At 41.5% G+C, this 27,462-nt stretch overlaps 1 protein-coding gene across 3 annotated transcripts in view; it reads left to right on the top strand.

Moving 5' to 3' along the window:
* Positions 1-27,462, top strand: part of Syx6 (Syntaxin 6) — a 226,848-nt gene that overhangs the window by 152,290 nt on the left and 47,096 nt on the right. For 2 of the 3 annotated variants that reach the window (XM_071687940.1, XM_071687938.1), the window contains exons 3-6: positions 1,327-1,421; positions 18,806-18,880; positions 25,774-25,905; positions 27,225-27,331. In XM_071687940.1, coding sequence (XP_071544041.1) covers positions 1,327-1,421; positions 18,806-18,880; positions 25,774-25,905; positions 27,225-27,331 — 409 coding nt within the window. The remainder of the gene's footprint in view (positions 1-1,326; positions 1,422-18,805; positions 18,881-25,773; positions 25,906-27,224; positions 27,332-27,462) is intronic. The other variant, XM_071687939.1, reaches the window with a different exon arrangement.

Raw genomic sequence — 27,462 nt, 5'->3', positions numbered from 1 at the left:
TGAGGTTTCCAGGGAAATATATAAGCTAGAAAAACGGATTCCAAGGGGTTTATCATTCTGGATTAGCAAGAAAAACGGATTCCAGAGGATTTATCATCCTGGATTAGCAAGAAAAACGGATTCTAGAGGATTTATCATTCTGGATTAGCAAGAAAAACGGATTCTAGAGGATTTATCATTCTGGATTAGCAAGAAAAACGGATTCCAGGGATTTATCATTCTGGATTAGCAAGAAAAACGGATTCCAAGGGATTTATCATTCTGGATTAGCAAGAAAAACGGATTCCAAGGGATTTATCATTCTGGATTAGCAAGAAAAACGGATTCCAGAGGATTTATCATTCTGGATTAGCAAGAAAAACGGATTCCAAGGGATTTATCATTCTGGATCCAGTGGTCTTTGCCATCTCCCCGCGTTTGGCTTTTGATCAATGGTGTGTTCAGAAATAGGATTATTCATTCGTCGGACATCTAAATAACTACCGCCATTATTAATGTATTCAGTGTAACGATCTAATGATGATGCGTTTATCTGTTGGCGTTGTTGTCAAGCAGTGACCTTGTGACCTTCCTCCCCCTTTGAAGAGACGAACAGGATGGCTAAGGGAAGATGGAGAGGTAGCGTGAGGTCTTGGTGAAGTCTTGTATTCCCTGGATCGAATCCTCCTCAACCCTTCACTGACCTGTTATATAGCACCTCTCTCTCTCTCTCTCTCCTGTCAAGCCCGTACCTTCTTGTATTTATTCTACAGCTTGAATTATAAGTGATGGGTGTTGCTCTGTAGTGTTTACGTTTGAGCTTTTAATTTATTAATGATGTAGTCTCTTCGTACTTCATCCTCGTAATACATTTAGTATATCCGTCCTCCACCTTTTGTGTCATCTCCTCACATTCCTTTATGCTTCAGCTTTCCCCCTAAATGGTTCGTTTCCAGAGGCTAAACCAATATCTTTGTACATCCCGATCACTGTTGTAGCACCACATCCTTTTCCACCATCCATATCCTAGTGAAAATAGAGTGGGGACCCATCCACTGACCTAGCCACCCATGTCCGACCTCTTCACCTTATACCTGGAGTTCGTGACAGTGTCTCGCTACCGCCGGCTCTGTGACCCTCCCGCTGACCGTGGTGGTCAGCCCCTGGCCACCAGGATGGACGGCCCCCCTTGGGGGTGGGGGTCGTCAGAGCCACCTGCTGCCCCTCCCGTGCCCCCGCTGGTGTACCAGCTGCTGCTGCAGGTGGAACTAGAGTTGTCTCTGTACGTAGCGGCGGCCGCGCTGCTCTATGCCTTCATGTTAGTGTTCCTTAACGCCCAGTGTCCACGTATCGTCGAGAAGAACCCAAGGAAGTTCAAGATCGATGGTGGCGAGCTAGCGACGAGGAGGACCTTCATAGAACACACCAAGGACGAGGTCAAGGTAGGTCACTGGGAGAGAAGTTTGGGGGTCATGTTGTTGATTTCTTATAGTATTCCTCAGTCGATCCTTGTGTGCATTGCTGGTGAGCGAGAGTTAGGGGTTTTGGCTGCTATGGTTCATGGATGGGGGGGAGGAGTCAAGTTGGTGGATTGTGCTGGTGAGGGATTGTGAAAGGATGCAGTTCAGTTCTGAGTAGGTCATCTTTAGGATCTCATGTATGGGTATTGAGTAGTGTGGGATGATGGGCATTGAAATCTCCTCATAGACAGGAATTAATTGGGTTCTGTAGGTTAGGGATACAGGTAGGAAGGTTTGTAGGTGTATAATTTGCGTTTCAAAGTTGTTGTCATTATATTTTCATGAATTGCATTTCAAAGTTGTCGTCACTGTCAGTAATATGCTTTGTACTAGGAGTGGTAACAGTGAAAGGGAAGATGAGGTCAGTGAGTTATGAGTCGTCCTCCTTTTATATATTGACTCTGTTGTTTTAGGGTTATGGACTTGTAGGAAGGTGGGAGGATGGCTGAAGTAACTATAAGTGTGGTTTCTTGGATGAGGGTTATGGGTTTGTTGTGAGTCTATGTTGGAATACTTTTGTGTGATTGCTTTTGATACCATTAGCATTGAATTTTAGGATGTTTTGTTTGTGGTTAGGGTTCTGTGAATTAGTACAATTTGATTGTGAGGAGGGGGGGGTTGTGTATTTTGGGCTGTGGGGTTCTGTTAATTAGTACAGTTTGATTGTAAGGAGAGGGGTTGTGTATTTTGAGCTGTGGGGTTCTATTAATTAGTACAGTTTGATTGTGAGGAGAGGGGTTGTGTATTTTGAGCTGTGGGGTTCTATTAATTAGTACAGTTTGATTGTAAGGAGTTGTGTATTTTAAGCTTTGGGGTTCTGTGGATTCGTACAGTTTGACTGAGGAGAGAGGTTGCATATTTTGAGCTTAGGGGTTCTGTGGATTAGTACAGTTTGACTGAGGAGAGAGGTTGCATATTTTGAGCTGTGGGGTTCTGTGGATTAGTACGCTTTAATCGAGGAGAGAGGTTGCATATTCTTAAGGTGCTTGAAGGGTGTTTGTTTTAGGTGTGCAAGAGTTTGGGTAGGTGCTTTGAGTGTTCTCGACCAAGTGGTTGCTGCATGTCAAAAGCTCTGAATACTATAATTGTTAATGAATGGGAGTGTTATGCAGCAGAGATGGTACCAAAGAAGATAGCTGGAGCATCTGATGGAGTGGTGTGCTTTGGTGATACAGGTTTGGCTCTGTGGTCAGATGTGCTTTGCTGGTCCAAAGTTGCGGTTAATTTCATCATCCCTAGTGGTAAAAAATATTCATGTGTTTAAGTAAAATGTTTACATATGACCCATGGTCCAGCACAGCTTCTGGGTACGGCTTGAGGCATGTGGAAGAAGAGTTTGGCAGGTAAGAAAGTGATGGGTAGGTAAGAAAGGGTAGTGAGTGGTGGGATTATGAAGTAAGGTTGCTGGCGAAAGAGAAACAAGTGGTGTATGGGCAGTAATTCCAGGGAAGGAGTGTGGGTAATTGGGATATGTATGAAAGACAGTGTTAGGAGTCAAGGGTAAGGTGCTGGGGTTGAAAAAGGAGTTAAATAAGGGTTGTGTGAGTGTCAGCAAACTTCAGGAAAGAAAAAGATGTTTGGAAGGTTTATTTATTTATTATATATTCATTAAGTATGCTTTGTCGCTGTTTCCCACATTAGCGAGGTAGAGCAAGGAAACAGACGAAAAGAATGGCCCAACCCACCCACATACACATACATATACATACACGTCTACACATGCACATATACATTTCAGCGTGTATATATATATATATATATATATATATATATATATATATATATATATATATATATTATCCCTGGGGATAGGGGATTAAGAATACTTCCCACGTATTCCCTGCGTGTCGTAGAAGGCGACTAAAAGGGGAGGGAGCGGGGGGCTGGAAATCCTCACCTCTCTCTTTTTTTTTTTTCTTTTTAATTTTCCGAAAGAAGGAACAGAGGGGGCCAGGTGAGGATATTCCAAAAAAGGCCCAGTCCTCTGTTCTTAACGCTACCTCGCTAATGCGGGAAATGGCGAATAGTATGAAAGAAAAGATATATATATATATATATATATTTTTTTTTTTTTTTTTTTTTTTTTATACTTTGTCGCTGTCTCCCGCGTTTGCGAGGTAGCGCGAGGAAACAGACGAAAGAAATGGCCCAACCCCCATACACACGTACATACACACGTCCACACACGCAAATATACATACCTACACAGCTTTCCATGGTTTACCCCAGACGCTTCACATGCCTTGATTCAATCCACTGACAGCACGTCAACCCCTGTATACCACATCGCTCCAATTCACTCTATTCCTTGCCCTCCTTTCACCCTCCTGCATGTTCAGGCCCCGATCACACAAAATCTTTTTCACTCCATCTTTCCACCTCCAATTTGGTCTCCCTCTTCTCCTCGTTCCCTCCACCTCCGACACATATATCCTCTTGGTCAATCTTTCCTCACTCATTCTCTCCATGTGCCCAAACCATTTCAAAACACCCTCTTCTGCTCTCTCAACCACGCTCTTTTTATTTCCACACATCTCTCTTACCCTTACGTTACTTACTCGATCAAACCACCTCACACCACACATTGTCCTCAAACATCTCATTTCCAGCACATCCATCCTCCTGCGCACAACTCTATCCATAGCCCACGCCTCGCAACCATACAACATTGTTGGAACCACTATTCCTTCAAACATACCCATTTTTGCTTTCCGAGATAATGTTCTCGACTTCCACACATTTTTCAAGGCTCCCAACATTTTCGCCCCCTCCCCCACCCTATGATCCACTTCCGCTTCCATGGTTCCATCCGCTGACAGATCCACTCCCAGATATCTAAAACACTTCACTTCCTCCAGTTTTTCTCCATATATATATATATATATATATATATATATATATATATATATATATATATATATTTTTTTTTAAACTATTCGCCATTTCCCGCAATAGTGAGGTTGCATTAAGAACAGAGGACTGGGCCTTTTTTGGAATATCCTCACCTGGCCCCACTCTGTTCCTTCTTTTGGAAAATTAAAAAAAAAAGAGAGGGGAGGATTTCCAGCCCCCCGCTCCCTCCCCTTTTAGTCACCTTCTACAACATGCAGGGAATACGTGGGAAGTATTCTTAATCCCCTATCCCCAGAGATAATATATATATATATATATATATATATATATATATATATATATATATATATATATATATATATATATATATCCCTGGGAATTGGGGAGAAAGAATACTTCCCACGTATTCCCTGCGTGTTGTAGAAGGCGACTAAAAGGTGAGGGAGCGGGTGGCTGGAAATCCTCCCCTCTAGTTTTTTTTAATTTTCCAAAAGAAGTAGCAGAGAAGGGGGCCAAGTGAGGATATTCCCTCAAAGGCCCATTCCTCTGTTCTTAACGCTACCTCACTGATGTGGGAAATGGCGAATAGTATGAAAAGAAAAAAAAAAAAAAAATATATATATATATATATATATATATATATATATATATATATATATATATATATATATATATATATATATAGAGGGGCAAGTATGAAGACTTTTGGGGATGAAAGAGCTTGGGAAGTGAGTCAGTTGTTGTTCGCTGATGATACAGCGCTGTTGGCTGATTCATGTGAGAAACTGCAGAAGCTGGTGACTGAGTTTGGTAAAGTGTGTGAAAGAAGAAAGTTAAGAGTAAATGTGAATAAGAGCAAGGTTATTAGGTACAGTAGGGTTGAGGGTCAAGTCAATTGGGAGGTGAGTTTGAATGGAGAAAAACTGGAGGAAGTGAAGTGTTTTAGATATCTGGGAGTGGATCTGGCAGCGGATGGAACCATGGAAGCGGAAGTGGATCATAGGGTGGGGGAGGGGGCGAAAATTCTGGGAGCCTTGAAGAATATGTGGAAGTCGAGAACATTATCTCGGAAAGCAAAAATGGGTATGTTTGAAGGAATAGTGGTTCCAACAATGTTGTATGGTTGCGAGGCGTGGGCTATGGATAGAGTTGTGCGCAGGAGGATGGATGTGCTGGAAATGAGATGTTTGAGGACAATGTGTGGTGTGAGGTGGTTTGATCGAGTGAGTAACGTAAGGGTAAGAGAGATGTGTGGAAATAGAAAGAGCGTGGTTGAGAGAGCAGAAGAGGGTGTTTTGAAGTGGTTTGGGCACATGGAGAGAATGAGTGAGGAAAGATTGACCAAGAGGATATATGTGCCGGAGGTGGAGGGAACGAGGAGAAGAGGGAGACCAAATTGGAGGTGGAAAGATGGAGTGAAAAAGATTTTGTGTGATCGGGGCCTGAACATGCAGGAGGGTGAAAGGAGGGCAAGGAATAGAGTGAATTGGAGCGATGTGGTATACCGGGGTTGACGTGCTGTCAGTGGATTGAATCAAGGCATGTGAAGCGTCTGGGGTAAACCATGGAAAGCTGTGTAGGTATGTATATTTGTGTGTGTGGACGTATGTATATACATGTGTATGGGGGGGGGGTTGGGCCATTTCTTTCGTCTGTTTCCTTGCGCTACCTCGCAAACGCGAGAGACAGTGACAAAGTATAATAAAAAATAATATATATATATATATATATATATATATATATATATATTTTTTTTTTATACTTTGTCGCTGTCTCCCGCGTTTGCGAGATAGCGCAAGGAAACAGACGAAAGAAATGGCCCAACCCCCCCCCCATACACACGTATATACATACGTCCACACACGCAAATATACATACCTACACAGCTTTCCATGGTTTACCCCAGACGCTTCACATGCCTTGATTCAATCCACTGACAGCACGTCAACCCCGGTATACCACATCGCTCCAATTCACTCTATTCCTTGCCCTCCTTTCACCCTCCTGCATGTTCAGGCCCCGATCACACAAAATCTTTTTCACTCCATCTTTCCACCTCCAATTTGGTCTCCCTCTTCTCCTCGTTCCCTCCACCTCCGGCACATATATCCTCTTGGTCAATCTTTCCTCACTCATTCTCTCCATGTGCCCAAACCACTTCAAAACACCCTCTTCTGCTCTCTCAACCACGCTCTTTTTATTTCCACACATCTCTCTTACCCTTACGTTACTCACTCGATCAAACCACCTCACACCACACATTGTCCTCAAACATCTCATTTGCAGCACATCCATCCTCCTGCGCACAACTCTATCCATAGCCCACGCCTCACAACCATACAACATTGTTGGAACCACTATTCCTTCAAACATACCCATTTTTGCTTTCCGAGATAATGTTCTCGACTTCCACACATTCTTCAAGGCCCCCAGAATTTTCGCCCCCTCCCCCACCCTATGATCCACTTCCGCTTCCATGGTTCCATCCGCTGACAGATCCACTCCCAGATATCTAAAACACTTCACTTCCTCCAGTTTTTCTCCATTCAAACTCACCTCCCAATTGACTTGACCCTCAACCCTACTGTACCTAATAACCTTGCTCTTATTCACATTTACTCTTAACTTTCTTCTTCAACACACTTTACCAAACTCAGTCACCAGCTTCTGCAGTTTCTCACATGAATCAGCCACCAGCGCTGTATCATCAGCGAACAACAACTGACTCACTTCCCAAACTCTCTCATCCACAACAGACCTCATACTTGCCCCTCTTTCCAAAACTCTTGCATTCACCTCCCTAACAACCCCATCCATAAACAAATTAAACAACCATGAAGACATCACACACCCCTGCCGCAAACCTACATTCACTGAGAACCAATCACTTTCCTCTCTTCCTACACGTACACATGCCTTACATCCTCGATAAAAACTTTTCACTGCTTCTAACAACTTGCCTCCCACACCATATATTCTTAATACCTTCCACAGAGCATCTCTATCAACTCTATCATATGCCGTCTTCAGATCCATAAATGCTACATACAATTCCATTTGCTTTTCTAAGTATTTCTCGCATACATTCTTTAAAGCAAACACCTGATCCACACATGCTCTACCACTTCTGAAACCGCACTGCTCTTCCCCAATCTGATGCTCTGTACATGCCTTCACCTTCTCAATCAATATCCTCCCATATAATTTCCCAGGAATACTCAAGAAACTTATACCTCTGTAATTTTTTTTTTTTTCCAAAAGAAGGAACAGAGAATTGGGCCAGGTGAGGGTATTCCCTCAAAGGCCCAGTCCTCTGTTCTTAACGCTACCTCGCTAATGCGGGAAATGGCGAATAGTTTGAAAGAAAAGAAAGAAAAAGATATATATATATATATATATATATATATATATATATATATATATTTATAATATATTTTTTTTTATTTTTTATTATACTTTGTCGCTGTCTCCCGCGTTTCCGAGGTAGCGCAAGGAAACAGACGAAAGAAATGGCCCAACCCCCCCCCATACACATGTATATACATACGTCCACACACGCAAATATACATACCTACACAGCTTTCCATGGTTTACCCCAGACGCTTCACATGCCTTGATTCAATCCACTGACAGCACGTCAACCCCGGTATACCACATCACTCCAATTCACTCTATTCCTTGCCCTCCTTTCACCCTCCTGCATGTTCAGGCCCCGATCACACAAAATCTTTTTCACTCCATCTTTCCACCTCCAATTTGGTCTCCCTCTTCTCCTCGTTCCCTCCACCTCCGACACATATATCCTCTTGGTCAATCTTTCCTCACTCATTCTCTCCATGTGCCCAAACCACTTCAAAACACCCTCTTCTGCTCTCTCAACCACGCTCTTTTTATTTCCACACATCTCTCTTACCCTTACGTTACTCACTCGATCAAACCACCTCACACCACACATTGTCCTCAAACATCTCATTTCCAGCACATCCATCCTCCTGCACATAACTTTATCCATAGCCCACGCCTCGCAACCATATATATATATATATATATATATTTTTTTTTTTTTTTATACTTTGTCGCTGTTTCCCGCGTTTGCGAGGTAGCGCAAGGAAACAGACGAAAGAAATTCCCCAACCCCCCCCATACACATGTACATACACACGTCCACACACACAAATATACATACCTACACAGCTTTCCATGGTTTACCCCAGACGCTTCACATGCCCTGGTTCAATCCATTGACAGCACGTCAACCCCTGTATACCACATCGCTCCAATTCACTCTATTCCTTGCCCTCCTTTCACCCTCCTGCATGTTCAGGCCCCGATCACACAAAATCTTTTTCACTCCATCCTTCCACCTCCAATTTGGTGTCCCACTTCTCCTCGTTCCCTCCACCTCCGACACATATATCCTCTTGGTCAATCTTTCCTCACTCATTCTCTCCATGTGCCTAAACCATTTCAAAACACCCTCTTCTGCTCTCTCAACCACACTCTTTTTATTTCCACACATCTCTCTTACTCTAAGTTACATTACTTACTCGATCAAACCACCTCACACCACACATTGTCCTCAAACATCTCATTTCCAGCACATCCACCCTCCTGCGCACAACTCTATCCATAGCCCACGCCTCACAACCATACAACATTGTTGGAACCACTATTCCTTCAAACATACCCATTTTTGCTTTCCGAGATAATGTTCTCGACTTCCACACATTCTTCAAGGCTCCCAGGATTTTTCGCCCCCTCCCCCACTCTATGATTCACTTCCGCTTCCATGGTTCCATCCGCTGCCAGATCCACTCCCAGATATCTAAAACACTTTACTTCTTCCAGTTTTTCTCCATTCAAACTTACCTCCCAATTGACTTGACCCTCAACCCTACTGTACCTAATAACCTTGCTCTTATTCACACTTACTCTTAACTTTCTTCTTTCACACACTTTACCAAACTCACTCACCAGCTTCTGCAGTTTCTCACATGAATCAGCCACCAGCGCTGTGTCATCAGCGAACAACAACTGACTCACTTCCCAAGTTCTCTCATCCACAACAGACTTCATACTTGCCCCTCTTTCCAAAACTCTTGCATTCACCTCCCTAACAACCCCATCCATAAACAAATTAAACAACCATAGAGACATCACACACCCCTGCCGCAAACCTACATTCACTGAGAACCAATCACTTTCCTCTCTTCCTACACGTACACATGCCTTACATCCTCGATAAAAACTTTTCACTGCTTCTAACAACTTTCCTCCCACACCATATATTCTTAATACCTTCCACAGATCATCTCTATTAACTCTATCATATGCCTTCTCCAGATCCATAAATGCTACATACAAATCCATTTGCTTTTCTAAGTATTTCTCACATACATTCTTCAAAGCAAACACCTGATCCACACATCCTCCACCACTTCTGAAACCACACTGCTCTTCCCCAATCTGATGCTCTGTACATGCCCTCACCCTCTTAATCAATACCCTCCCATATAATGTACCAGGAATACTCAACAAACTTATACCTCTGTAATTTGAGCACTCACTCTTATCCCCTTTGCCTTTGTACAATGGCACTATGCACGCATTCCGCCAATCCTCAGGCACCTCACCATGAGTCATACATATATTAAATAACCTTACCAACCAGTCTACCATATATATATATATATATATATATATATATATATATATATATATATATATATATATTTTTTTTTTTTTTTTTGCCCAACCCACCCCCATACACATATATATACATACATGTCCACACACGCAAATATACATACCTACACAGCTTTCCATGATTTACCCCAGACGCTTCACATGCCCTGATTCAATCCACTGACAGCATGTCAACCCCGGTATAACATATCGATCCAATTCACTCTGTTATTTGCCCGCCTTTCACCCTCCTGCATGTTCATGCCCCGATCACTCAAAATCTTTTTTGCTCCATCTTTCCACCTCCAATTTGGTCTCCCACTTCTCCTCGTTCCCTCCACCTCTGACACATATATCCTCTTGGTCAATCTTTCCTCACTCATTCTCTCCATGTGTCCAAACCATTTCAAAACACCCTCTTCTGCTCTCTCAACCACGCTCTTTTTATTTCCACACATCTCTCTTACCCTAAGTTACATTACTTACTCGATCAAACCACCTCACACCACACATTGTCCTCAAACATCTCATTTCCAGCACATCCAACCTCCTGCGCACAACTCCATCCATAGCCCACGCCTCGCAACCATACAACATTTTTGGAACCACTATTCCTTCAAACATACCAATTTTTGCTTTCCAAGATAATGTTCTCGACTTCCACACATTCTTCAAGGCTCCCAGGATTTTCGCCCCCTCCCCCACCCTATGATTCACTTCCGCTTCCATGGTTCCATCCGCTGCCAGATCCATTCCCAGATTTCTAAAACACTTTACTTCCTCCAGTTTTTCTCCGTTCAAACTTACCTCCCAATTGACTTGACCCTTAACCCTACTGTACCTAATAACCTTGCTCTTATTTACATTTTACTCTTAACTTTCTTCTTTCACACACTTTACCAAACTCAGTCACGAGCTTCTGCAGTTTCTCACATGAATCAGCCACCAGCGCTGTATCATCAGCGAACAACAACTGACTCACTTCCCAAGCTCTCTCATCCACAACAGACTTCATTCTTGCCCCTCTTTCCAAAACTCTTGCATTCACCTCCCTAACAACCCCATCCATATATATATATATATATATATATATATATATATATATATATATATATACACAGACATATACATATAAATACATGTACATAATTCATACTTGCTGCCTTCATTCATTCTTGTCGCCACCCCACATGCGAGCAAGGAAAAGACAACAGAGGCCACATTCGTTCACACTCAGTCTCTAGCTGTCATGTATAATGCACCGAAACCACAGCTACCTTTCCACATCCAGGCCCCACAAAACTTTCCATGGTTTACCCCAGACGCCTCACATGCCCTGGTTCAATCCATTGACAGCACGTCGACCCTGGTATACCACATTGTTCCAATTCACTCTATTCCTTGCACACCTTTCACCCTTCTGCGTGTTCAGGCCCAGATTGCTCAAAATCTTTTTCACTCCATCCTTCCACCTCCAATTTGGTCTCCCACCTCTCCTCGTTCTCTCCACCTCTGACACATATATCCTCTTTGCCAATCTTTTCCCCCTCATTCTCTCTATATGACCAAACCATTTCAAAACACCCTCTTCTGCTCTCTCAACCACACTCTTTTTATTACCACATATCTCTCTTACCCTTTCATTACTTACTCGATCAAACCACCTCACACCACATTTTGTCCTCAAACATCTCAATTCCAACACATCCACCCTCCTCTGCACAACTCTATATCCCATGCCTTGCAACCATATAGCATTGTTGGAACCACTATTCCTTCAAACATACCCGTTTTTGCTTTCAGAGATAATGTTCTCGCCTTCCACACATTTTTCAACACTCCCAGAACTTTCGCCCCCGCTCCCTGTGACTCACTTCTGCTTCCATGGTTCCATCTGCTGCCAAATCCACTCCCAGATATCTAAAACACTTCACTTCCTCCAGTTTTTCTCCATTCAAACTTACCTCCCAGTTGACTTGTCCCTCAACCCTACTGTACCTAATAACCTTACTTTTATTCACATTTACTCTCAGCTTTCTTCTTTCTCACACTTTACCAAACTCAGTCACCAGCTTCTGCAGTTTCTCACCCGAATCAGCCACCAGCGCTGTATCATGAGCGAACAACAACTGACTCACTTCCCAAGCCCTCTCATCCACAACAGACTGCATGCTTGTCCCTTTCTCCAAAGCTCTTGCATTCACCTCCCTAACAACCCCATCCATAAACAAGTTAAACATCCATGGAGACATCACACACCCCTGCCGCAAACTGACATTCACTGAGAACCAATCACTTCCCTCTCTTCCTACTTGTACACATGCCTTACATCCTCGATGAAAACTTTTCACTGCTTCTAGCACTTGCCTCCCACACCATATACTCTTAATACCTTCCACAGAGCATCTCTATCAACTCTATCATATGCCTTCTCCAGATCCATAAATGCTACATACAAATCCATTTGCTTTTCTAAGTATTTCTCACATACATTTTTCAAAGCAAACACCTGATCCACACATGCTCTACCACTTCTGAAACCACACTGCTCTTCCCCAATCTGATGCTCTGTACATGCTTTCACCCTCTCAATCAATACCCTCCCATATAATTTCCCAGGAATACTCAACAAACTTATACCTCCGTAATTTAAGCACTCACCTTTATCCCCTTTGCCTTTGTATAATGGCACTATGTATGCATTCCGCCAATCCTCAGGCACCTCACCATGAGTCATACATACATTGAATATCCTTACCAAACAGTCAACAACACAGTCATCCCCTTTTTTAATAAATTCCACTGCAATACCATCCAAACCAGCTGCCTTGCCAGCTTTCATCTTATGCAAAGCTTTTACTACCTCTTCTCTGTTTACCAGATCATTCTCCCTAACCCTCTCACTTTGCACACCACCCCGACCAAAACACCCTTTATTTGCCACTCTATCATCTAACACATTCAACAAACCTTCAAAATACTCACTCCATCTCCTTCTCACATCACCACTACTTGTTATTACCTCCCCATTAGCCCCCTTCACCAATGTTCCCATTTGTTCTCATGTCTTACACACTTTATTTACCTCCTTCCGAAACATCCTTTCATTCTGTCAAAAATTTAATGATACTCGCTCACTCCAACTCTCATTTGCCTTCTTTTTCACTTCTTGCACCTTTCTCTTTACCTCCTGCCTCTTTCTTTTATACATCTCCCACTCATTTGCATTATTTCCCTGCAAAAATTGTCCGAATGCCTCTCTCTTCTCTTTCACTAATAATCTTACTTCTTCATCCTACCACTCACTACCTTTTCTAATCTGCCCACTTCCCATGCCACAAGCATCTTTTGTGCAAACCATCACTGCTTCCCTAAATACATCCCATTCCTCCCCCACTCCCCTAACATCCTTTACTCTCATCTTTTTCCATTCTGCACTCAGTCTCTCCTGGTACTTCCTCACACAAGTCTCCTTCCTAAGCTCACTTACTCTTACCACTCTCTTCACCCCAACATTCTTCTTTTCTGAAAACCTTTACAAATCTTCACCTTCGCCTCCATAAGATAATGATCAGACATCCCTCCAGTGGCACCTCTCAGCACATTAACATCCAGAAGTCTCTTTCATGCGCCTATCAATTAACACATAATCCAATAACGCTTTCTGGCCATCTCTCTTACTTACATAAGTATACTTATTTACATCTCTCTTTTTAAACCAGGTTTTCCCAATCATCAGTCCATTTTCATCACACAAATCTACAAGCTCTTCACCATTTCCATTTACAACACTGAACATCCCATGTACACCAATTATTCCCTCAACTGCCACATTACTCACCTTTGCATTCAAATCACCCATCACTGTAATCCAGTCTCGTGCATCAAAACTACTAACACACTCACTCAGCTGCTCCCAAAACACTTGCCTCTCATGATCTTTCTTCTCATGCCCAGGTGTATATGCACCAATTATCACCCATCTCTCTCCATCCACTTTCAGTTTTACCCATATCAGTCTAGAGTTTACTTTCTTACACTCCATCACATATTCCTACAACTCCTATTTCAGGTAGTGCTACTCCTTCCCTTGCTCTTATCCTCTCAACAACCCCTGACTTTACTCCCAAAACATTCCCAAACCACTCTTCCCCTTTACCCTTGAGCTTCATTTCACTCAGAGCCAGAACATCCAGGTTCCTTTCCTCAAACATACTACCTATCTCTCCTTTTTTCTCATCTTGGTTACAATCACACACATTCAGACACCCCAATCTGAGCCTTCAAGGAGGATGAGAACTCCCTGCGTGACTACTCCTGTTTCCCCTTTTAGAAAGTTGAAATACAAGGAGGGGAGGGTTTCTAGCCCCCCACTCCTGTTCCCTTTAGTCGCCTTCTACGACACGTGAGGAATGCATGGGAAGTATTCTTTCTCCCTATGGGAGCTGGAGTGTGTTCTTTGAAGGATTGTAGAATGTATTTGATGAGAATGTATCAAATGTAAAGTGTATGGGTAAGGGAGGCATGCATGCAAAGTGAATTATAGAAAATGGTTTGGTGAAAAGAGAAAGAGGTGGTGAAAGCCTTGTTTAAGATGAAATGTGACTAGTTAGTTGGTCTAAGTCTCACAGGGGTGGCGGCAGCTTCTGAAAAGTTGGAGGGGGTGAGGGGTCTTACTGGAGCAAAAGCTTTCACAACATATTGGAATGGATGGTATTGCAGTTGAATTTGTTGATTGGCTAGTTAGGATTTTTGGTGGCAACAAATCATAGTGAAGTGCCTGAAGATTGGCAGAATGTATGTATATAGTGCCATTGTACAAAGGCACGTGGGAGAAGGAGAGTATTTGAATTATAAAGGTATTAGTTTGTTAAGTGTACTACCTTGTAAGGTGTATGAATATATTTTGATAAGATGGTGGTGGCAGGCACAGATCACCAGACTGGGGAGGGACAATGTGGTTTTAGGAGTGTTAGAGGATGTGTGGATCAGGTGTTTGCTTTGATGATTATGTGTGAGAAATACATAGAGAAACAGAAGGATTTGTATGTGGCATATATGGATTTGGAGAAAGCATGTGATTAGGTGGATAAAAATGCTTTGTAGAAGGTGCTATGAATATATGGTGTGGGAGGAAAGGTACTAGAGGCAGTAAGGAATATTTATCGAGAGAGTAAGATATGCATGTGAACAGGTAGAGAGGAGGGTAAGTGGATCTGGGTGAGGATGGATTTGGAGCAGAGGTTTTTGATGTTACCTTGGCTGTTTAATTTGTTAATGGTTTGGGTGGTAAAGAGAATGTATGTGAAAACAGACAGGTAATTTGTAGTTTGAGTTTGAATGGAAAGAATTTGGAAGACGAAGAGTGTTTTAGATACCTGGGAGTGGATATGACAGTGAAGGAAGTGGGGAGATGGAGTGAGCTATAAAGTGAGTAAGGGGGCAAAGGTCTTGAATGTATTCAGGAGTTTGTGGAAAGAGAGGTCACTGTCTCGAAGAACAAAGATGGGTATGTTTGATGGTATAGTAGCCCTGACCATGATGTTTGAATGTGAGGCTTAGGCTTTAGACAAAAATGTATATGATGGGGTGAGTGTTGGAAGTGAAATATTTAAGGACAATATTTGGTGTAAGAAGGGTTGATCAATGATAAATGATAGGTAAGAGAGATGTGCATTAATAAGAGGAGTATGTATGAGGGAGCTAAAATGGTTTGGACTTATGGAGAGAATGAGTAAGGAAAGGATAACTGAGTGGGTATACATCTCAGAAAAGGAGGAAATACGTAAAAGGGGGAACCAAGGAGGTGGGATAGAGTGAAAGATGCTTTGAAGGCTTGGGGACAGCTCATGCAGGAGGGTGCGAGATGTGCAAGGCATAGACTGAATAGGAGCAATGTGATTAACAATTGAAGACTTGCTGTCTCTGGGTTGAACCAGGTTGTATGAAGCAGTCTGGGAAATTTTAGAATTTTTTTTTTCACTATCCTGAGTTAACGAGATATCACGAAGAGCAGATTAAGAAAGGCTGCATCTTCTAGCATCAGTTCTCTATCTGTCATGTGTAATGTACCAAAACCACAACTTCCTGTCCACAACCAGGCCCTACAGACCTTTCCATGGTTTATCCCAGATGCTTCACATGCCCTGATTCGTAAATACGTAAAAGGGGGAACCAAGGAGGTGGGATAGAGTGAAAGATGCTTTGAAGGCTTGGGGACAGCTCATGCAGGAGGGTGCGAGATGTGCAAGGCATAGACTGAATAGGAGCAATGTGGTTAACAATTGAAGACTTGCTGTCTCTGGGTTGAACCAGGTTGTATGAAGCAGTCTGGGAAATTTTAGAATTTTTTTTTTCACTATCCTGAGTTAACGAGATATCACGAAGAGCAGATTAAGAAAGGCTGCATCTTCTAGCATCAGTTCTCTATCTGTCATGTGTAATGTACCAAAACCACAACTTCCTGTCCACAACCAGGCCCTACAGACCTTTCCATGGTTTATCCCAGATGCTTCACATGCCCTGATTCAGTCCATTACTAGTATGTTGACTCCTTTGTACCACATTGTCCCAATCACCCTATCCCACTCATGTCTTTCACCCTCCTGCATGTTCAGGCCCCAATCACTCAAAATCTTTTTCACTCCATCCTTCCATCTCCCCATTCTCACTGTTCCCTCCCCTTCTGACACAACCTTTCCTCGCTTATTCTCTCCATATGTCCAAACCATTTCAGTATACCCTCTTCAGCTCTCTCAGCCACATATTTTTTATCACCACACCTCTCTCTTACCCTTCCATTTCTTACTTGATCAAACCACTTAACACCATGTATTGTCCTCAAGACATTTTATTTCCATCACATACACCCTACTTCGCGCAGGCTTATCTATAGCCCGTGCCTCACATCCACATGATATTGTTGGAAGTACTATACCTTCGTTCATAACTATTTTTGCCCTTCCAGATAATGATCTCTCTTACCACATATTCTTCAGTGCTCCTAGAACCTTTACCCCCTGATCCACCTGTGACTCACTTCTGCTTCCATAGTTTAATTTGCTGCTATGTCCACTCACAGATATCTAAAACACTTCACTTGTTTCAATTTTTCTCCACTGAAACTCACACGCCAACTAGCCTGTTTCTTGGCTCCGCTAAACCTCATAACTTTGCTTGTATTCACATTTACTCTCAACTTCCCCTCACACACACTTCCAAACTCAGTCACAAACTTCCACAGTTCCTCACTCAAATCTGCCACCAGCATTGTATCATCAGCAGACAGTATCTGACCCTTTTCTCATACTCTCTTACCCCCATATAGACTGCATACTTGCCACTGTCTCCAAGACAGCATTTACCTCCTACACCTCCCCATCCATGAACAAATTATATAGCCATGGTGCCACCACATACCCATGCCACAGACCTATCTTCACTTGGAACCATTCACTCTCCTTTCTTCCTACTTGTACACATGCCTTACACCCTTGATGAAAACTTCTCACTGCTTCAAGCAGCTTTCCTACCACAGTGTATATTCATGAAACCTTCCACAAGAAACCTTTATCATCCCTACCATATGCTTTCTTTTGATTCAAAAAATGCCACATACAAATGCATCTGTTTCTGTAACTATTTATCACACACATTCTTTAAAATAGACATCTGAAACACACATCCTCTACCACTTCTGAAACCACACACACACACACACCCCATATGATGCTCTGTATATACCTTCATCCTTTCAGTCAATACCCTTGCATACAACTTACCAGGTATGCTCAACAAATTTATATCTCTGTTGTTTGAGCACTCATCTTAAACCCTCTTGCCTTTGTTCAGTGGCACTATACATGCATTGTGCCAATCCTCAGGGTAACTCGCTATGATCCATACATATATGAATATCCTAATTAATCAATCAACACGGTCACCCCCTTTCGTAATGAATTCAACTGTAGTATCATTCACTCCAGCTGCTTCACATTTCATCTAACATAAGAATTTCACTTCTCTCTTCACCAAAGCACTGTCCATGACAAATACCACACTGACCTATACACCCTACATCCACCATCCTGTCATCAAACACATTCAACTGCACTTCAAAATACTCACTCGATCTCCTCCTCCCTTCATCACTACCTGTTGTCACTTTCCCTTTTGCACCCTTCACCTATGTTCCAATTTGTTTTCTTTTTTTTCTCACATTATTAACCTCTTTATTATAATATATGCAGGTGCTGGTTTGCAATTTGTTGTGAGCAGGAGCACCTAGGATGTGAGATGGTCGCTTTTTGCTGATGATCTGGTAGCAGACTGATGTGAGAAAATGCAGAAGCTGGTGTCTGAGTTTTGGAAAGTGTGTGAAAGGAGAAAATTGAGAGTTAAAGTGAATAAAAGCAAGGTTAAAATGTTTAGCAGAAGAAAGAGACAAGTTGGTTCCATTGTGAGTTTAAGTGAAGAGAATATGGAGGAAGTGGAGTGTTTTACACACTTGGGAGTGGACAATGCAGCAGATGGACACATGGAAGCTGAAGCAAGCTATATGGTGGATGAGGGGGCTAAGTTCCTTGGTGCATAGGTTATTTAAATGGTTGTATATGCTGTATCAGCAATGTCAATAATTTTGAGGTATAATGACATGATGCAAAACATGTTTTACCTAATGATGTTCACATGTAAATAATTTGATTGTTTATTAAGAGTACTTATCCTGATTTAAGATATACTACATAGATTTTTGGTTTCTGTTGCAGTCCATGAAAGAGCGTCTCAACTTCAACAAGAAGGACCGAGACGTGACAGCCAGACAGGTACCAGAAGCTGTAGCGGTAAATATTATGCATGATGGTTGATTTTGTTACTTCTCTTATGCTTGCTTAATTTAATTGCACTTATGCCCTCACTTTTATGATCTTTTCATATTTCTTCTATTTCTGGACAGGGATGCAGTATATTTATGAAGAATTTTGGACCTTAAATATCACACCAGTGTTTTGTGAATGTGTCCTACCTGTGTATGCACAAATTCCACCAGTTTCTATGAAATAGTATTACCTACCATAGTATATCCCTGGGGATAGGGGATTAAGAATACTTCCCACGTATTCCCTGCGTGTCGTAGAAGGTGACTAAAAGGGGAGGGAGCGGGGGGCTGGAAATCCTCCCCTCTCGTTTTTTTTTTTAATTTTCCAAAAGAAGGAACAGAGGGGGCCGGGTGAGGATATTCCAAAAAAGGCCCAGTCCTCTGTTCTTAACGCTACCTCGCTAACGTGGGAAATGGCGAATAGTTTAAAAGAAAAAGAAAAAAAGAAAGTATAATGTAACGTCTGGTTATATCAAGTTACTTTGCTAAAAGAATTGGGTCTTTGTAGTTATAAACATCAACTACCTTACCAAGTATTTGAACCTGGGACATTTGGGTGTAATGCTAAAGTGATACTGTTGAACAAGATAGAAAGAGAAATCAGATCAAACTGGAGGTCATGTTCTGGAGGGAACGTGATGGTAAATTTCACAAGATGAACCATTACATTTGAAACTCAATTGCTGTGCACTCTCTGCAAGTAGATACACACATCGGAACTCTTTATGATCCATGGTCCCAAACTTTGTATGTACTTGAGTGCTGTAAGAGACTCATAAAGATTGAAGGGATTCCATGGCCAGGAAGTAAGTATATATATATTTTACTCATGGTCATCCCAGGAGCAGCATCTTTGAACAAGTCCTGGTGTTACCTAGGACCTTTCTAAAGGCTCCTGCAGTCAAAGGCCGTACTACTTCCAGTAACAGGGAAATGTATGGGAGGAAGAATACTTCCCATGCACTCCCTGCATTCCATAGAAGGTGACTAAAGGGGTTGGGAGCAGGGGGCTAGAAACCCTCCCTCTTTGTATTTTAACTTTCTAAAAGGGGAAACAGAAGGAGTCATGCGGGGAGTGCTCATCCTCCTCGAAGGCTCAGATTGGGGTATCTAAATGTGTGTGGATGTAACCAAGATGAGAAAAAAGGAGAGATAGGTGGTATGTTTGAGGAAAGGAACCTGAATGTTTTGACTCTGAGTGAAACAAAGATGTATATGTATGTATACTTTGAAATGTAAAGGTTTGTATGTGTGTGTGTGGGCGTTTATGTATAAACATATGTATGTGGGTGGGTTGGGCCATTCTTTCATCTGTTTCCATGCGCTACCTTACTAACGCAGGAGACAGCGACAAAGTATAATGATATAATAGCAGAAATTTTTAATTTATCATAGGAGATTTTGAAATGCTGGTATGCAAATGGGGAAAATCCCTTGCCAGAAGCTCTGGGCATGGACTTTACCTAAATTTGCTTGGTAGCACCCAAATCCAATTAATCAGGAAACCTATTCTCAATGAAAATATATATGATTTAGTTCTAACTACAAATGAGGAACTCATTAATGATATTATATGAAATTGGAGGAAAGTTTGGTACAATTGATCATCGACAAATTACTTTTGAGGTCACTTTCAACACCACATGTATGATGTTGGTCAACATGATAGTTGCAAAAAATACCATTTCAAGCATGCAAATTTTAATGATCTGGACAGGCAAAACTAGGATAATATGGTCATTGAAAATGACGTGAACATAACATAGAGAAAATTCAGTAAAACTTCAGAGCAGTATGTGTCACTACATAGTAAATTGTTTTTTTCTCAAGTGAAGCCAAGATGGTGCAGTGGTGTTGTGTAAGAAAGTATTTGCTCATAAGAAACTCAAAGAGACCAATAACCCACATAATAGAGTAAGATATGTAAATTTGCACTGAGAAAGTAAGAGTTACACAACAAAGGAAACATCAGTATGGAGTGTATATCGCTGAAAATAGCAAAGGAAACCTTAAGCAGTTTTATATATTAGTAGTAAGAGAGTCCCTGCCCAGTCAGTAAGTCCATTATTTATGGAAAACGGAGATTTGGTTCAAGACGACAAATCCATTTCAGAAATATGAAATAACTGTTTTGCATTTGTATTTAGCATCAAAGCAAGCAATGTCCTGAATCCAGTTTCATTGGTTGGAGAGGGGAGCATTCTTCAACAGATTAACATAAAAGCTGAAGGCATACCTTCAGCAATAACCAGAATGAAAATAAATAAAATGGCAGGCCATTATAGATTTTTTCTGATAGCAATGAAAGAGGCGAAGAATGAGATAGTTAAGCCTTTGACTGCCTTTTCAATCTGTCACTTACCACTGGATTGGTTCCAGATGAAATGTAAATGTGAATAAGAGCAAGGTTATTAGTTTCAGTAGGGATGAGGGACAAGTTAATTGGTATGTAAGTTTGAATGGAGAAAAATTGGAGGAAGTGAAGCATTTTAGATATCTGGGAGTGGACTTAGCAGTGAGTGGAACCATGGAAGCAGAAGTGAGTCACAGGGTTGGGGAGGGGAAGGTTCTGGGAGCGATGAAGAATGTGTGGAAGGATAGAACGTTATCTCAGAGAGCAAAATTGGGTATGTTTGAAGGAATAGTAGCTCCAACTATTTTATATGGTTGTGAGGCATGGGCCAGAGATGGGTTGTACAGAGGAGGGTGGATGTGTTAGAAATGAAATGTTTGAGGACAATGTGGTGTGAAGTGATTTGATTAAGTAATGAAAGGGTAAGAGAGGTGTGTGGAAATAAAAAGTGTGGTTGAGGGAGCAGAAGAGGGTGTGTTGAAGTGGTTTGGACATATGGAAAGAATGAGTGAGGAAAGGTTGACAATGAGGATATATGTGTCAGAGGTGGAGGGAACAAGGAGAAGCAGGAGACCAAATTGGAGGTGGAAGGATGGAGCGAAAAAAATTTTGAGTGATCATGGCCTGAACATACAGGAGGGAGAGAGGAATGCAAGGAATAGAGTGAATTGGAATGATGTATACTGGGGACGACGTGCTATCAATGGGCTGAACCAGGTCATGTGAAACATCTAGAGTAAACCATGGAAAGGTCTGTGGGGCCTGGATGTGGATAGAAAGCTGTGGTTCAGTGCATTACACATGAGAACTAGAGACAGAGTGTGAATGCATGTGGCCTTTTTTGTTTGTTTTCCTGGCGCTACCTCGCTGAAGCAGGGGGTAATGATGCTTTTTCCTGTGGGGTGGGATAGCGCCAGGAATGGATGAAGGCAAACAAGTATGAAAATGTAAATGTATGCATGTATATATGTGCATGCATGGGCGTTTATATACATTTATGTGGTTATGAATGGATGGGCCATTCTTTGTTTGTTTCCTGGTGCCACCTCGCTGATGATGGAAACAGCAATCAGGTATAATAATATGATCAAATTTTTTTATACTTATTTGCCATTTCCTGTGTCCATGAGGGAGCGCCAGGAAACAGACGAAGAATGGCCCTTCCACTCATATACACATATATATACATAAACACCCATACACGCACATATGCATATATGCACATACACATACGCAGACCAGTACATATATACACATGTAAATATTCATACTTCCTTGCCCTCATCCATTACTGGTGATACTCCACCCCACAGGAAACAGTATTGCTACCCCATGCTTCAGCAAGATAGTCCCAGGAAAACTGAGCCAAATGGCCTTTTTATTGACCAATCTCTGGGGGTGGATGAACAACTGAGTTGACTGTGGACCAACTGCTGCAACTAGGATTTGAACCTATGCACTCAACCCTGGGTGGCTCATGAATGCGTCACAGTCAGGAACACTAATTGCTGCACCATTTCGAACAATTTGCCTATCAGAATGGTCAAAAGCAGTACTATATATACATTTAAGAATAGTCTTAATAGATACTTCACTTCAAGTCATCTGCTTACATCATTGGCTCCTCTTTAATCGCAACAATGACAATTTGCTGCACTATTCTGTAAGTTCCTCATCTCCTCCACCATCACAAAGAAACTCACATCTGTACAGCATTGTTAAGACTGTTTTACCTTCAAACATAGCCATTTTTGCCCTCTTTCTGCACATTCCTCATTGCTCCAAGAAACTTTACTCCCACACCCATGCTATGACTCGTATCTGCTTCCATGGTTCCATTCGCTGCTATATGCACTCTTAGGTATCTAAAACTCTTCACTTTCAAATTTTCTCAATTCAAACTCACACCCTAACTATCCTGTCCCTCTACCTTACTAAACCTAAAGACCTTGCTTTTATTTACATTTACTCTCAACTTCATCCTTTCCCACGCACTCCCACACTCCGTCAATTACTTTTGTTGTTTTTTGTTGTTCTCATTCAAATCTGCCACCAGTGCTGTGTCAGCAGCAAACAATAACTGACTCACTTCCCAGACCCCCCTCACCCCTTTGTACTACATACTTGTCCCTCTCTCCAGGACTGTTGTATTTACCTCCATCTCCACTGCTCCATAAACAAATTAAACAGCCATGGTGACATCACATATCCCTGCCGGAGACCAGCCTTCACCTGGAACACACTCACCTCCCTTCGTACTCATACACATGCCTTACACTCTTGATAAAAACTTCTATGCTTTTATTAGTTTTGCTTCCATAACACATATTTGTAAGACCTTCCACACAGCATTTCTGTCAGCCTTACTATATGCTTTCTGTAGATCTACAAATTCCACTTAAAGATATTTGTTTGTCTCGTAAGTATTCCTCACACCCATTCTTCAAAGCAAACACCTGATTTATTCATTCTCTCCCACTACTGAAACCACATTATTCCTCCTATCTGATGCTCTGCACCAGCCTTCAGCCACTACTCCTCTGTACAACTTAGCTTATCTTCCTACCCCAAGAGCGCCTCCTATCTTTATGAGACTCCTGCACCACTAAGTGCTCAGTGTCCTCTGTATTGTAGTTGCATCATGGGCAAGAAAGGTCTTGGGATAGTATATTGTTAACTTACCCATTACCCATAGCCCCTTGCACTTGTCTCCACCACTCCATCCATGAACAGATTAAACAGCCATAGTAACATTGCTCATCCTTGACACTGACCTACCTTTACCAGGAATCACTTAACCCCCCCCCTTTCCATGCTACTTGCACACATACCTTGTTCTCCTGGTGAGAAATTCCTTACCACAACCTACCCTACATTCCTCACTGTTGTGATGAAGACTGTAAACCTCAGCATATTTTCTAATTGTATATGGGGCTTCCTGCAATCACTTAGGAAGCCAGGCACATTCTCCTGGTAGGACCACAATTCAGTGCTCGAGGCAGGCCAGGAAGTTCAATGTTGATATTTGTTTGTGGGGTGTCGGCAGAACAGTTGATGAGTTGGTGCAAGAAAACAAAAATCAACAAAATTAAGAACAGTAATGTTCATGAGGAAACAGTAGATGGTGAATGAGAAACTTTAGAAGTTGGTGACTTGAGTTTGGAAAAGTGTCAAAGGAGGAAGTTGAGAGTAAATGTGAATATAAACAGGGTAAAAGGACAAATTAAGTGGGATGAGTTTGAATGGAGAAAATTTGGAGGAATTGAAGTGTTTTAGATACCTGGCAGCAAATGGAACCATGAAGAGGAAGTGAGTCATAGGGTGAGTGAGGAGGTGAAGGTTCTGGGAGCATTGAAGAATGAATAGAAAGAGAGGTCTGTATTTGAGGAAGTGGGGGTATGTTTGAAGGTATAGTAAGACCCAACAATGTTATATAGATGCAAAGCATGGGCAGTAGATGAGGATATGCAGAGGAGGGTGAATATGTTTGAAGTGAAATATTTTAGGACTATGTGGTGTGAAGTGGTTTGATTAAGTAATAAAAGGGTAAGAGAGATGTGTGGTAATAAAAATGTGTGGTTGAGAGAGCTGAAAAGTGTGCAGAAATGATTTAAACATAAGGAGAGAATGAGTGAGAAGTTGACAAAGAGGATATATGTTTCACAAGTGGAGAGAACAAGGAAGGAAGAGACCGAATTGGAGATGGAAAGATGGATTGAAAAAGGTTTTGAGTGATCAGGCCAAAATATATAGTAGGGTGAAAGGTGTGCACAAGACAGAGGGAACTGGAACAATATGGTATACAGGGGTCGATGTGCTCTCAGTGGACTAAATCAGGGCATATGAAGCAGCCTGGGGAAACCATAGAAAGGTCAGTGGAGCTTTATGGAAAGGGGATGATGGTTTTGGTGCATTACACACGGTAGCTAGAAAATGGATGTGAGCAAATGCAGCCTTTCTTCATCTGTTCTTGGCGCTACGTCACTAATGTGGGAAATGGCAGTCAAGCGTAAAAAAAAAAGTATTGGCTGAACTAATGCCACTGGAAACTAGTTGCTGTTCTTATCAAATCCTACCCTTTGCCTCAGGAACATTAGAATCCTGAAGTAGTAATTCCTTAGATTCTTCATGATACTGCTCCTTGTTACTTTCCTTGTTACTTCACATTAAAGTTCTTGTTGAAGAAGTTTTTGTGTTCAAGTACTGTGTTGTTTCAAGCACTTGCATTTCATTTATGAGGGTGGTTATGATTTTGTTATGCTTCTGTGATCATTTGCATTTTACCTGATTTTTTTATGCTGGCACAGTTGAAGCACCTCTCTTAAATCACTTTTAATTTAATACAATTTCCATGACAAATTTTTATTTGTCCACATTTTGTTTCAGTAATAAAGTTATTGTTATGCTTTCATTGCGCACTTTTATTTTACTTCTTTTATCATACTTGTCCATTTTCCTTAATAAGAGGGAATAAAAAATGAGCCTATCTTTTTATCACTTTTCAGCCCGTGGATGACAACAGCCCCTTAAAGATGCCTCAGGTTGTGACTCATGGAGCTACACGCTACAGCCGCCTTGTCAATGAGGCTGATAGTCCAAACAGTGAATTTATTGAAAGAACCCTTGTTCAGCAGGAGGTATGTTCTGTTGTTGTATTATATGTCATTAGAAATATATGGAGAAAGCAGAGAAAATGGGATCTACCAAAGGTTTCAGTTTACACACATTGGTGAGGCAGTTGCTCACAGTCATCCATTGAATTTTTGTCATACTCTCTGAAAAAACAAAAACATTATACGGTATTGTCTTTGAACATTGTTTACTCAAGTATGTCAGCCAGCAGATATTGAGAACTTACTTGCACCAGAAATTCATAATTTTAGGATGATGTTAATATTTTCATTATTAGATTCATAAGGCACAACTTGAGAATTGGCATTTTGCAATATATGTATATCTTTTAAGCCATAGCTATTGATCCTTTTTCCACTTCATTGATGGAATACATGTACATTGCCATTGTATAAAGGCAAGGGGGATGAAGGTGGGTGTTCAGACTACAGAGGTGTAAGTTGTTTGTTGATTGTACCTGGTAAGTTGTACGGGAGAGTAGTGATTGAGAAGTTGAGGAAGTATGTACAGAACATCAGACTGGGGAGGAACAGTGTGGTTTCAGAAGTGTTAGAGGATGTGTGGATCAGGTGTTTGCTTTAAAGAGTGTATGCGAGATACAGAAGGATTTATATGTAGAATTTTGGAACTGGAGATAGCGTATATTAGGGTTGGTTGAGATGTTCGCAGAAGGTCTCAAGAATACTTGGGGTTGGAGGAAAGCTGCTAGAAGCGATAAAGAGTATGGTTGAAACTGTTAGAGAGGGTGTGATGAAATTGTTTAGGCATATGGAGAGAATGATTGAGAAAAGGTTGATATAAAGAGGACACATGTATCATAAGTTGAGGAGACAAGGAGTGGTAGACCAAATTGGAGATAGAAGGATGAAGTGAAAAAGATTTTGAGTGATCGGGGCCTGAACATGCAGGAGGTTGGAAGGTACTCATGGGACAGAGTTTATTGGAATAATGTGGTATAATGTGAAGCAGCTGGGGCAAACTATAGATCTTTGGGGCTTTATTGTGGATAGGAAGATGTAATTTCAGTGCATTGAACTTATCAGTTAGAGAATAGTGAGCATATGCAGCAGTTCTTCACCTGATGTAGGCATTATCTTGCTAAACTGAAAAATGGCAATCATGTACAGTATATCACAGATGATTGTTTTATCTTAAAATGATAAGTTATTCAGTTATTTGTGATGTGATATTGCTATGATTTGAGTAATATTTAGTTCCACTGGCATTCTTACCCTACATAGCTGCTGTTACTGTTGAAAATTGTCAGCTCAGATGCTGTAATAATGTTTTACTTTAGAAATTTATTTGTTTTTTTATGTTATAGATGATCATGAACCAGCAAGATGAACAGCTGGATCAGATAGCATCATCCATGGGAACTCTAAAGAATATGTCCCGTCAGATTGGCCAAGAGGTCGACGAACAAGCTGTGTAAGTGATGATATTCTTAAACCATAGTAGCAAAATAACACCTTTCAGGACAGAAATTACACGATTTAGAATGAAATGATAAAACAGTAGTATTGCATGAAATTTGAGCATGTTTGGTAGTAACTAGAATG

The sequence above is a fragment of the Panulirus ornatus genome, chromosome 44 (assembly GCF_036320965.1).
Source record: "Panulirus ornatus isolate Po-2019 chromosome 44, ASM3632096v1, whole genome shotgun sequence".
In the NCBI taxonomy this organism is placed as follows: domain Eukaryota; kingdom Metazoa; phylum Arthropoda; class Malacostraca; order Decapoda; family Palinuridae; genus Panulirus; species Panulirus ornatus.
This window is presented reverse-complemented; position numbering and strand designations above follow the sequence as displayed.